Genomic DNA, 12,751 nt, shown 5'->3' with positions numbered 1-12,751 from the left:
TGGAGAAGGAATCGAGGTGTTCATGTCGTTTCTCGTCGTTTCCGTAAACTTACTCTCTGAGAAACGAGAGGACTATATGTATACGGGTGAAACCAAGCCCATGAGACGTCTCGGCTTCCGATGGAGCAAACAGAGTAAGAGGCGTAACGACAAAGAACCGGAATCAAGACAAGGAGCCCCTCGAGTCGAGGTCCGGGCAAAATGCCCCGCCTCGGGAGTATCGGGGCCATGGCCCCGAGTTCAGTTCGAATCCCAAAGGCCTCGGAGAGCACTACCAGGTAACCGAGCACGACCAACAAAAGGTCGTGATGTCCGTGACCAGCCATATATAACGGCGTGGATCTCGACACGTATCGACAGAGAACCGGTGATTAGTTAAACAAAAGATTTTTTACCTTTTATAGAATTGTACTTAGGGTAAAACTCTCATACTATATAAAGGGGGGCTGATTATTCATCAAACACACTATAACACACATATCAAGGCAATATACTCTAATTTTCTTTGTTATTCAAAGTTCTTATTCTTGTTCATCAGTGTTTCGTTATTGTGAGTCCGGGATCGAGGGCAAACATTTCATTAAGGCTGTTATTGAATCCAGAATCACCCTCCTTAAGCGGTTTGACAATCTATTACGTCCTTCATCTGTTTACTCTAACGCAATTTATCGTTTGTATTGAATTGATCGACGTATCCTTGAAACAACATACAAATTTAATTGTTATTCGTTTTTTAGGGTAAACATATACCAAAAAATAAAAGCCTATCAATGCAACAAGGTAGTTGAGCAAGCCAAGTTTTACCATTCCATTCATAACAAATTATTAACAATCATTAATCAAAGTCATTTGTTGCTGAAAAGGGTCACTGGTTCCAAGAAGTACAACAGTTAAAACATAAACGCGAAAAGGTATCCCCAAATCTCTGAACATAAGCCAGAAGTCGTGAACTGTGTCGTCTCATTGAAGGTAATTTGCCTGAAGTCAGTTGCAGCCACCCAACTGCCAAAGAGTAAAATAATTAGACAGTTGAACTTACTGAATTGAAACGCACAAGGAGAGGCAAATAACATATGAAAATGTCAATTCAAAACTATTTATTAAGAGTTGATATTTTACCAAAATGGAATCAATTTCCTCCTGAGACACTGGTGTTCTTTTGGGTTGGTCAGAAGCCTTCCCTGCAACAGACATGCTAGTTGGGGACCTTGAGAAAAACGTTCGAGGAGCTTCTTCAGCTGCTGAAGTTTTCTGATGTTGGGAATTCTGGGATGTGGAACCTGCAGAACAAACGAACCTCTCGTTTAGAAAAAGAAAATATAAAGAGTACAAGCAAGCAACCAGATACCCAGCTAAAAGCTAAACGCAGTAGTAATCAATATAACCTATTATATCCAGCTAAAATCTAAACGCATTAGTAATCAATATAACCTATCATATCAAGCTAAAAGCTAAACGCATTAGTAATCAATATAACCCATTGTCCATCTTAAACAAACAATATCCACAAGTCGCACTACTTTACCCAGTTCTGTGATGACAGAAAATAATTCCAAGAGGGAAAAAAACAGGTCCGTTATGCATCATTTAATTGAAAAAACTAAACTAAGATATTAGTTACAAGCAAGCATGAGCAATGAAGAGCAAAAGACTTAGGCAGCAAGAAGAAGAATAAAAACAGTTCCTACTCCAGGATTAAAACGATCAAACAGAAATAGGAACAATGGTATATTATTAAACACTGCCACAATGGGTTGTGGTCAGTTACACCACAAGACTTCTAGACAGGCAGCTAGCAGTGGTGCATTTGGAATTTTGCTACAACAGGATAAACCAGAGTCTGATTTGTAGTGAACAGACTGGAGTATGTTCTTGGATCAAATAAATTTTAATAAGCTTCAGTTGTTGTTTCAGAAGAAACAAAAGGTAATAGTTCTCTGGACTTGCAAGCCTATACGACAATCAATTTCCTGCCTTGGACTAACAATTTAATTTGCTTTAGGAAATAATAGAAACATTCAAGGATTGATCAGAACTCTTAGAAGTTAGAACATAACCAACCTACCTTTCAGGCTACATATTCATGAGATGCTGGAGGGTTAGGTAAATACTACCAATTTTAAGTGGAGAAGGGTAGAGGGGAGGACCCATCATCCACCAAGTTTCGAACCGTGCACCACTCCTAGATTTTTTTGGTTATAAAAAAAAAACTAATACATATCAGAACTATTTTTTGGGGGTAATGTTGATCCGAGACATCTTGCGCGCACCTCAAGTAATTCACAAGGTAGCTGTTACTTTCAACCAGCACAGATACTTGAATCTCGTCTATGAGCTAAAGCTTAGACAAATGGGAAGAAATCAACTAGCATATTTTAGTACATATTAGGAGTTGTATCTTCAGATCGTAGCACAAATGCATATTTGATGAGGCAAAATACAACCTTGATCTTCTGTTTAGTGCGTGAGGAGAAGCCTCAATGTCCAAAGGAAGATATTGAGCTTCAGCCACACATACCATTACATAATACATGTAAAAGTTTGGTGAGAGCAAAGAGCAAACTTGATCTTCTGCTCGTTTTATTAGGAGAAGTCCTCAATGTGCAAAGGAGGCTATTAGACTGAGACCAATGATCAGCATTTTGGCACAAGAAACAATGGTGATTATTTGGGGTGCAAGTGCACAAACTAAAACTACCAGCAACCTGTGAAATCACAGTAGGACGTGAAACTGTTCACTACAACTCCTTGGACTACACGCAAATTGGTGAATTTTGACAATCCTGCCTAAATTGGTGAATGATGTTATCTAAGGTGTGGCAAGTAAAGCACCACCGGAGCTGCAGTTGATTAAGAGCCTCCAAGGCACTGCTAGATATAGCACAACAGGGCAGGTTTGTAGGAGGATATGCTGAGAGTTAAGGGCCAGCTTAAGTTAGTAACCCTACAAGTTTCACCCAACTTACTAACAGCCATTAATCTCCATCAGCATTCAAGGGCCATATTCTAGCTACAGCTAAGACGAAACTATGAATACGAAGTCAAAAGAACTAAGTGATACAGAACACTAATGAGCAAGGAGTAGATCAATCAGACTTTCCATAATAAAAGCATCAGTATAATGAATCTTATTAATTGTTTCCAATATGGCAGCCTTTGTACTCGACAACATAGCACTAAAAAGTATACCTTTGCGCAGTTTTCGAGAAAATAGTTTTTTATTAAGTTCAAGAAAACATTATTTAGGTGTTTCTGATGGCTCAGTGTAATTCCATTGTTAAGCCATTATTTGCGTGAAGTTTATGTGGCCCCAAACCAAAGTGGTGTTATAGATCATTTCTTGCATTTGAATATTTTCAATTCTATCTAGCTCTTCATCAACCTGTCCTCTAGTCCAGTAGTCCCTCAATTTTGGCAAACACATCTTCCTTCAGTTTTCAAAATTTGCTTCAGTGGCATCAAACTTTCCTGCCAAAAGTTCCATAATTTGTCTCATTCCGCCGAAATAAGCAGGTGGTTGTTGTCTCCTGTTTCTCAAAAGTAGTTCCTCCTCTCTTATTTTTGGGCCATGAGGTTTTGCAATTTTTGACCAGAAATGTTTGTTAATCATCTTGCTATAACGGGTCATAGATTTCAGATTTGGATTTACCCAACTTCCCTGGCCAACCAAGTTATGGTTGATGGAAACCACAAACTCCCCACAGTAGGGTCAAACCTACACATCCTGATATTAGCATTGATAATGTTACCAACATCTAGAGGCATCCTTGAACAGATGACATATAACAGAGCCACTCTGTTCAAGTATACCGCTAAGATCTTAGTATTCGGAATCAGCGTGCTACTTATTAAACTGAAGAAAGGTCTTGCCATGTACATAAATTCTTTCCTTTTAGGCATACCTTGTCTCCAGATGTCTTGTAACCCCAATTTGCTCCAAATGAGCATAGCCTATGGTCTATTTCATCCACGTCAGATTTGTTAATGAGAGCCAAAGTTTGGCTATCATCTGCTGGTTGTGGGAGATGGCATAGCTTATTGATGGCTTGGGTAAAGTAGTCAATTCTTCTTCCTCTAACAGTAGAGAAATTAGAGTTTATGTCCAGGTTTTTGTAAAATACTCACATAATTTCTAGGCAATAAGGTCCTAGTTGTTTAGCAAGCTCACCCCAATAATAGAAATTTCGAACTTGAGCAAAGAATTCATCTTCTTCCACATATGCTCATAAAAAAGTGAATGGAAGAGAAAGAAAGATGCTTCTTATTTGTTAAACTACTCGCTATTGATCTTAATTTGCAGTTTTTCTTTGGATGGCGATGGTATTTGGGCCAGCTTGCACACACCTCGACTATTCTACCGGGTATCTGCTACCTCTCACCAGCACAGTTATCGGGTAACTCTGACCACCAAGACTTAGGCAGAGGGGAAAAAATAACGTGATACCTCCTGTTTCAACCTGAGACCTCAAGGTTCTAGTTTTTGAATAACAAAGATACAAATTTTAGTATTTTTCTAGAATCATAGACAATTTCTAATTTCGACCAAATCTGATAACCAAATACTCATCACTGCAAGCAAAATTAGGTATCCTAAACCACCATCCCCCCCCCTCCTTCCTCGCCAACAACTTCTTTCACAGTTATATCATTAATTGAAACAAAACACAACTATAAGGTAAACAAAATAAATCAATCAACTTTGCTTCAATCCCAAACTAATTGAGATCGGATACGAAAAATCTATACTATACCGCTCTAAAACGTAAGCCGAAAAAAAAGAGGCTCAAACAAGTGAAGAATCCATCAAAATATTCATAAATACAGAGAAAAATTACACGGGCGAACGAGTAGAAATAGAAGATATAAGGATGATGAAATACCAGAAGGCTTAGAGTGCCTCTGTGGAAATTTGATGCGTGGGATTCTCTTCATTGCTTGAGCTCCGCTCATTTTGCTCTCTTCTTCGATTCGTCTCTTCTATCCTTTCGAGGGTATAAGAGAAAGGTATAAAGACAAAAACTGTTGTGATTAGACTTTTTAACAGCGGAAATTGAGAAAAGTATATGTCGCAATTGTCTCAGCGATAATAAGTCGCAATCAGTAATGCGATTTATTATTATACGTTGCAATTGGAGAACCGATTTATAATTAGCAATTGGAGGATGCGATTTATAATTCGCAATTACACATGCTCTTTTATAAATCGCAATTAAAATATGCAATTTATAAGTCGCAATTACAAAATACAATTTATAAATGTAAGCCCATTTCACCAAGTTCGATTTATAAGAGCATTTATAAAATGAGATTTATAATTCAACAACAACCTACCTAGTGAATTTCTATAAGTAGGATTTAAGTAGGGTATAATGTATTCAATGTCGTAGGTTCAAATCCTACATAGCGTAATTTTTTTCTTCTTAGATCGAATTAGAAAAAAATAGATTCATTCAGTAACTTTCACAACAATCGGAATTTGACCTCCTGTGCTTGTGAATTAAAGATAGAAGGAGGTCAATTAAAAAGAGATGTTAATTAATCAAAGGTCCAACTAATCACAACGCCTATATTGTAAATATGCAGTTACGAATAATCCAGCCAAAGTAATAGGAATTAGACCTAACACGATTCCAAATAAGAAGTCATTTTCTTGCTTTTGTTGTCAGCTCATGATCTAAATGAGTCGCACATACACCCTTGTACATGTTCCTCGGTGCTGAGGGCACCCCCGAAGAATCTCTCATGTAGAGAACTTGTTTCTCATAGACTCTCGGCTCAATTAAGCACAGTTAGTAAATAAATGAATAACAAATGAGGAAAACATTATGAAAAAGAGACGGAGGCAACAACAAGATAGTAACATACCATAATAGAAGCAACAACATGTAATAATAGGGATCCTAGGTGTCACGACCCAAAATCCATAAAGGTCGTGATGGTGCCGGACACCGCTGTTAGACAAGCCAACAATAAATACTAAATAAATTCTTATTTTATTATTTTTGAAGTTATAGTTGTTCCCCTCAATTAAATAGCAGAAGATGATGTTTACAAAATACGTAATAATATCTTTAAAAATTTCCAATACAGTGCAACCCATAATCATCCCAAACCCCGGTGTCACAAGTGCATGAGCATTTACTAGGGAATTAAAAATAAAATACAGTATCTGTCCAGAATACAAATTAGACAGGAAAATATAATATTTCTGAAGGAGACTCTGTTGGCTGCGGATCGTAATACATAATGCAACTCACATATATCCCCACAATTATTAGCCATACCTTTGCGCCCACAAGACCGCTAGACAAATATGTACCTACACAATAAAATGTGCAGCAAGTGCAACATGAGTACGTAAACAACGTGTACCCAGTAAGTATCAAGCCTAATCTCAAAGTGGTAGAGACGAGATGACCGACTTTGACACTCACTAAGGGTCAATAATAATAAATGAAATAAATTATAATTATTCAAGTCAGCATGATTCATAAAATTTACAATAATTTATTTAACCAGCAGAAATAATTAAATTCCTTCAAATGCAACAATTCTCAATGTATTAATTAAATTCCTTCAAATCAAATAATTTCCAATTTATAAATTTGTCTCATTTACAAGAATAACAAATAATTCCTTAACAAGCACGAATAACAATTTCTTCCATATTCCAAAGATCTCCAATTTATCAATTAGCTTTGCAAGCTGAAATAAACCATCAAAGTATCGTGTAATTATGATTATTAAGCACGATTTCTGCCGAGCTCGTACGGCCCGATCTAGAGTTTTGTGTACACTGTCGAGGGACGAGCGACACGATCCATAGATGCATCTATTCTGCCCAGGCGTTCGGCCCGATCCACAAGAAAGGAGGACATATTCTTATGTACCTCCGGAATGAGAGTATTTATTTCAAGATTGATTCGAGAGGATAAACAATTTATTTCAATAATTAATTAATCTAAACAAAAATTAAGCATATGAAAATTTCATCTTTTACTACCTTTCATAACAATTCACAATATATACATCGAATAATTTAATTAATAAAGAATACAATTTACACAAGTAATTCATGCTTTGAGTCTTAAACTACCCACACTTTAGCATTAATAGTAGCTACGCATGGACTCTCGTCACCTCGTGTGTATGTAGCCCATGCAATTAGCAACATTTATTTAATTTAATCCCTATGAGGTATTTTCCCCCTCACAAGATTAGACAAGAGACTTACCTTGTCTCAATGCCCCACTTCCGATCACGATGTCGTGTAAAAATTCCAATTCGGTGCCGAAAATCCAAAACTATCCAAAAGTTATATGAAATAATTAATACATGTTAAATAATTCAAAATTTATCTATTAGATAAATTACCCTATCCAAAATGGTAAAATTTCTAAAATTCACTCCGGGCCCACGTGCCCGGATTTCAAAAATTTTCGGAGGGAATCTTTACCCATAATCTCAAGAACTCAAATATATCATTTCCATCCAATCCCATAGTAATTTTCGTGGTTAAAATCCAAAAATACCAATTTCTATGTTATTCTTCAAAACCCCAAATTTTTACTAATTTTCATGAATTTTCATGCCTAAATTCGTATATAAACCAAGTATTTAACTTGCAATAGGTAGGAATCACTTACCTTGACATAAACGATGAAAATGGAGCTCCAAATCGCTCCTAGGTCGGCTCCCATGGAGGAAATGAGATGAAATGAGCCAAACCCATTTTTCAAACTTATACACTGCCCAGACGACCCTTCATCGCGTTCGCGAGACCCTCATCGCGTTCGCGATGAACAAAATTCTCAGAAGTCATTTTCAAACTCTTCTCAGATAGCCTCTAGTATAATAGTTATAACTTTTTGTACAAACCTCCAAATCACAAATGGTTTGTCTTTGTGAAAACTAGACATCAAGGGCTATAACTTTCATATGTTGATCATCTCCTAATTTCTTATAGATTTTAAGATATAAGCTGTCAAAATGAGCCCTGTGAAATACAAATTTCTTCATCTTTCCGGACAACCTATAGTGTACCAGCCATAACTTTTTGTACACAAATCCAAATGCTAAACGGTTTACCTTTCTGAAAACTAGACATAAAGAGCTACAATTTTATTTTTGGATCATCCCCAAATTACTTATAGATTATGAGATATGAGCCTCCAAAGTCAGACCTGCGGAACAGAGATTTTCTTCTTCGCGAACGCGAAGAACAAAATCCCAGAAGCTAAATCCTTCTTCGCGAACGAGAGAGGATCCTCGCGAACGCGAAGAACAACACCAAACACCAGCATCAGCTATTGCAAAACAGTCCGAAATGATCTGAAACCACCCCGAAACACACCCGAGGCCCCCGGGACCCCGTCCAATCATACCAACCAGTCCCATAACATAACATAAACTTGCTCGAGGCCTCAAATTATAGCAAACAACATCGAAAACATGAATCTCACTCCAATTCAAGCTTAATGAACTTTAAAACTTCAAACTTCTATATTCGATTCCGGAACCTATCAAATCACGTCCGATTGACCTTAAATTTTGCACACAAGTAACATTCGATATTACGGACCTACTCCAACTTCCGGAATCGGAATCCGACCCCGATATCAATAAGTCCATTTCAGGTCAAAACTTCTCAAAAACATTCAAATTTCTAGCTTTAGCCAAATGACTCAAAAATGACCTACGGACCTCCGAATCCACTTCCGGACGCGCTCCCAATTCCAGAATCACCATACGGAGCTATTTCCATACTCGAAATCCCAAATAGACATCGATAACCTTGAAATGCACTTCAACCCAAATTTATGGAATTCTTCCAAAATGCTAACTTCCACAATAGGTGCCGAAACACTCACGGGTTATCCAAAAATCCCATACGGACATACGCCCAAGTCCGAAATCATCATACGAACCTGTTAGAACCTTCAAATCCCGATTCCAATATCGTTTACTCAAAAATCCAACTTTAGTCAATTCTTCCAACTTAAAGCTTATGAAATGAGAATTTTCTTTCCAAATCAACTCTTAACTTCCGAAATTTCAATTCCAACCACGCGTGCAAGTCATAATACCTGAAGTGAAGCTACTCGTGGTCTCAAAATGCTGAACGACGCGCTAGGGCTCAAAACGACTGGTCGGGTCGTTACATTCTCTCCCACTTAAACATGCGTTCATCCTCGAACGTGCTAAGGTCTGCTTTGGGGTTGTCCGAAATTACTGTTTAATACCTCGTGCACTTACCCGTGCTGCCACAACTCAGTTGAGCACACTAGCTTGAGCCAGTATGAAGATTCTCCCTTTTTACTTAGCCAAATAAACCTTAGAGTCCAATTCCAACATCCGGAATTCTCTGCTAGGCATGTTCCCATCATACGAACACCGTATCAATCACTACACGATACACTGATACATGATTGCATACCTTTGTTGAATTCAGACTATGCACTGCATAACTCACATGACCATAATAACATCCTCTGATAACAATAGCTGCAATTCCACGAATCTGATTCTCACAATGCTCCGCATGACATATATAAGTCTTGTTCCAACTCTTGCAATACCGCCACGACGAAAGAGATATGTAAAAATTCATAACTACCTGCTGAATCAATCAAATCATGGGGTCGCCCCTCCTGACAAGGACCATTACCTCCTTCTGAACTGAATAGCGATATTTGTTCCTTATTATACCTTATATAAATCTGATTGTACTTATTTCCGGTCCAATAGTCTCATCTCACCTAGTATAAGCTGTTCGGGCAATAAGCCACCGCAGACGCTGCCAAAAGTCTCATATGGTGCCACAATGTGCCAATAAGCTACAAACCCAAACGTGCTACCTAAGGAAAAATGAACTCTGGAAAGGATTACTCAACCCACGTAACTAATTAGACAACTGAAAAGGTATCATGAACCTTTCTCAGAAAATGGGACACAAAACACACAAAATAGAATATACGGGACTGTACTCAACATCACAGTGTTGCGGCGTGCAACCCGATCCACACATGATACCGTTGCGGCGTGCAACCCAATCCAAACGACATACCCGTGGCGGTGTGCCACCCGATTCGCACAAAAGAATCTATAAGAAAATACTCACCGAGCTAGAATGCTCATTACTACAAAATATTCGAATATCGGACACAAGTAGGCTCAGTGCATAATATCATCCATGGAAGGACCGACAACGCCATATGCTACAAAATTCAAGCACGACTAATGTGCGATATATGATCTTAATCTCGAGAGCCATCCGGCTCACATGGCACCATCGCTACGCGGAACCTCAACACATAAGAAATTTATCAAGCTGTTTCGCAACTCACATGGCACAATATAGTATTACATGAAATAATCGACGATGAAACGACATCCAACATCCGAATACTCTTCCATAAGGAGCGTTTATGCTGAAATAAACACATCCGGCATGATATAGAGCCCATATTCATATTCAAATCCATCCACAGACCTCAAGCCGATTCTGATCGCATCGTACTAGGCTAATAACCTTTCAAGGATCCATAATAACCCCTTTTCCCATAACACACAAGAACAATCATCATAACCGAAACAAACTTCCACAGTCCACAACCGAATAAATCGAGCGCCCTTCAATCATAAATTCTCGAATCAATGATATTACCACAATCTTCATACTTGATTTCAATATTCACTCAATCAAGTGACTACATGTCACTCTTATACAATTTTTTCGTGAGACACACTCCCACGACCTTCCGCACCAGGTAACAAGTCTGCACATCCATGCTACCGGTTACACTAATGTTGTAAAGCATATCAAGAATCCACAAATCAATACACAAGGTCTCTTACACCTGACATCGATCTTAGGTGATGCCGAAAACAATACCATCTTGCTTTAAACATCTAAATCTATTTTCCTACTCATTCGAGCTCATGACATCCTTGTCAACACCTAACCGAAATCTTGAATCCTCAACTTTCGAATCCCATACTACTTAATGCACTTAATTACGCCAATGCGAAAGAGTGCAAGAATTCCATCATAACTCCCGAACCACTAATAAGGTAAATACTTCATCATATAGAAACCTTATACTTAACTTATTTCAGGACCATTGCAATATGCAACTGGATCCTCATATCCGCAGAAACATACAGGCCACAAGTAGTGGTCTAAACCACCATAACTCTTCTGGGATCCCGCTACACATAACATGCCCTAATACTTGAATTCCTCCAAATAAAATCAATTATGGCGGCCGTCAAGCCTCGCACGTACCGCCACAAATCACATGCATAATTCAATGCGCTGAAGGAATTAATCATTGTGACCATCATGCCAATTCAACCATTATTAGTCGATCCGTCTTTTCTCAATTTATTCTCAACTTGCCTTAGAAATAATAATAAATTCATTCATTATATCACGAACTCAAATCCGCACTCATCCTGAGTGACCTTATTTCATGAGACCTCGTTGTTTCAAAATCCACAAATCATCTCATACCCCTCCTTGTGCGCTCTTTTTCATCTTCAACTGGTACACCCATTCTGATACTTCTTTTATGAATTCGAAGTTATTTTCTTTCGTTTCTCAAATGCTACACCACAACCTGAAGATAACGTAGAGTACTCCAAGCCCCGTTTCATAATATGCTGCAAAAGCTCGATACTCAACCATACTATGGACTCGAGATCCTTAGACACCGCACTTTAAATTTTTGAACCCGCTAAGACTGTTATTGAGAGTCACTTATTCTGACTTGTTCCCAAACATGATCAACTCCAAGGCCCTGCTAGCACGTGGACACTTTCTCAAGGAAACACCCGACTGTCTCACTTTCCCTGTGCATTACATCTACACGAAGCATAAACGTTGAGTCTTCCAAAAATATGAATATGAATTGATAAGGCTAAATATGGCACACATTCCCCAAATCCTTTGCTCAGATTACCACTGGTGTTTTCTTTCCTTAGTTGCAATGACCCACCAATACACCGATAACCAGGAACCTCACAAATAGACAACCATGCAATCCAATTGTAGATGGTGCGACTCTCCCACTTAGCTTGAAGCTACAATTACATAGCTCTGGAACCCACCAAGATTCTTTCTTCATCGTCGACATGATCATGCATACGCAACTTGCCAAATTTCTCGAAATCCTTCTATTAACCTTTAATAAACACTTCGAACCACTAGCCACATTTAAATATTAAATCTATTACCGGGTAGCCAGTAGAATTCTTAGCAGAAGCTTTTTCAATACCACACAACCGCTAACTTGCTCACAGGAGATAACCCACATGTGAAAATTACATACCAACATATTCCAACGCCACTGCACTGGGTGCAAATACTACTAAATCAGTAGATCATCCTAAGTCCGAGCTCATTCACCAACTGCACTAGTCCATTCACTCCTCATGAACGTCAACTAAAGTTGCGACAATACATTTCAATTCAAAGTCATGTTGTATCCCTCTTCATATCAAGCAACTCCCTCTTATTGTATCCAATCTTCCTAAATATAGCAGCTAATATTACAACTTAAGTCCGTAGACCTAGTCACTGTCCATCCTAAATCCCAAATCACTTCAAACTTTCCTCAAGCCATGTAGTTATCCTACAACATAACTCATATTCTACCTTGCCACTCTTCTTTAAGCAACTACTTGACTTTTGTTTCTCACACTTGGCCTCCTAGGAACTTAACCACCACAAGACACTTTCCACATGTCC

At 38.3% G+C, this 12,751-nt stretch overlaps 1 protein-coding gene across 1 annotated transcript; it reads right to left on the bottom strand.

Moving 5' to 3' along the window:
* Positions 1–784: 784 nt before the first annotated feature.
* On the bottom strand, positions 785–5,038 carry LOC107794687 (uncharacterized). Its single transcript, XM_016617199.2, has 3 exons — positions 4,881–5,038; positions 1,120–1,280; positions 785–1,002 (listed from the first exon to the last, which is right to left on the bottom strand). Exons 1-3 carry the CDS (start codon positions 4,948–4,950, stop codon positions 985–987), a joined length of 249 nt encoding a protein of 82 aa, XP_016472685.1. The 5' UTR covers positions 4,951–5,038; the 3' UTR covers positions 785–984.
* Between the last annotated feature and the right edge of the window lie 7,713 nt (positions 5,039–12,751).

Source organism: Nicotiana tabacum, chromosome 15, assembly GCF_000715075.1.
Source record: "Nicotiana tabacum cultivar K326 chromosome 15, ASM71507v2, whole genome shotgun sequence".
Classification (NCBI taxonomy): Eukaryota; Viridiplantae; Streptophyta; class Magnoliopsida; order Solanales; family Solanaceae; genus Nicotiana; species Nicotiana tabacum.
The sequence above is the reverse complement of the archived record's forward strand: the minus strand, read 5'-3'. Positions and strand labels throughout refer to the sequence as shown.

Excerpts from the sequence above, each read along its gene's own strand:
- LOC107794687 (XM_016617199.2), bottom strand. The coding sequence starts at position 4,950 with ATGAGCGGAGCTCAAGCAATGAAGAGAATCCCACGCATCAAATTTCCA. Across the intron at positions 1,281-4,880 it reads GAGGCACTCTAAGCCTTCTG|GTTCCACATCCCAGAATTCC; the intron begins GTATTTCATCAT and ends TTTGTTCTGCAG.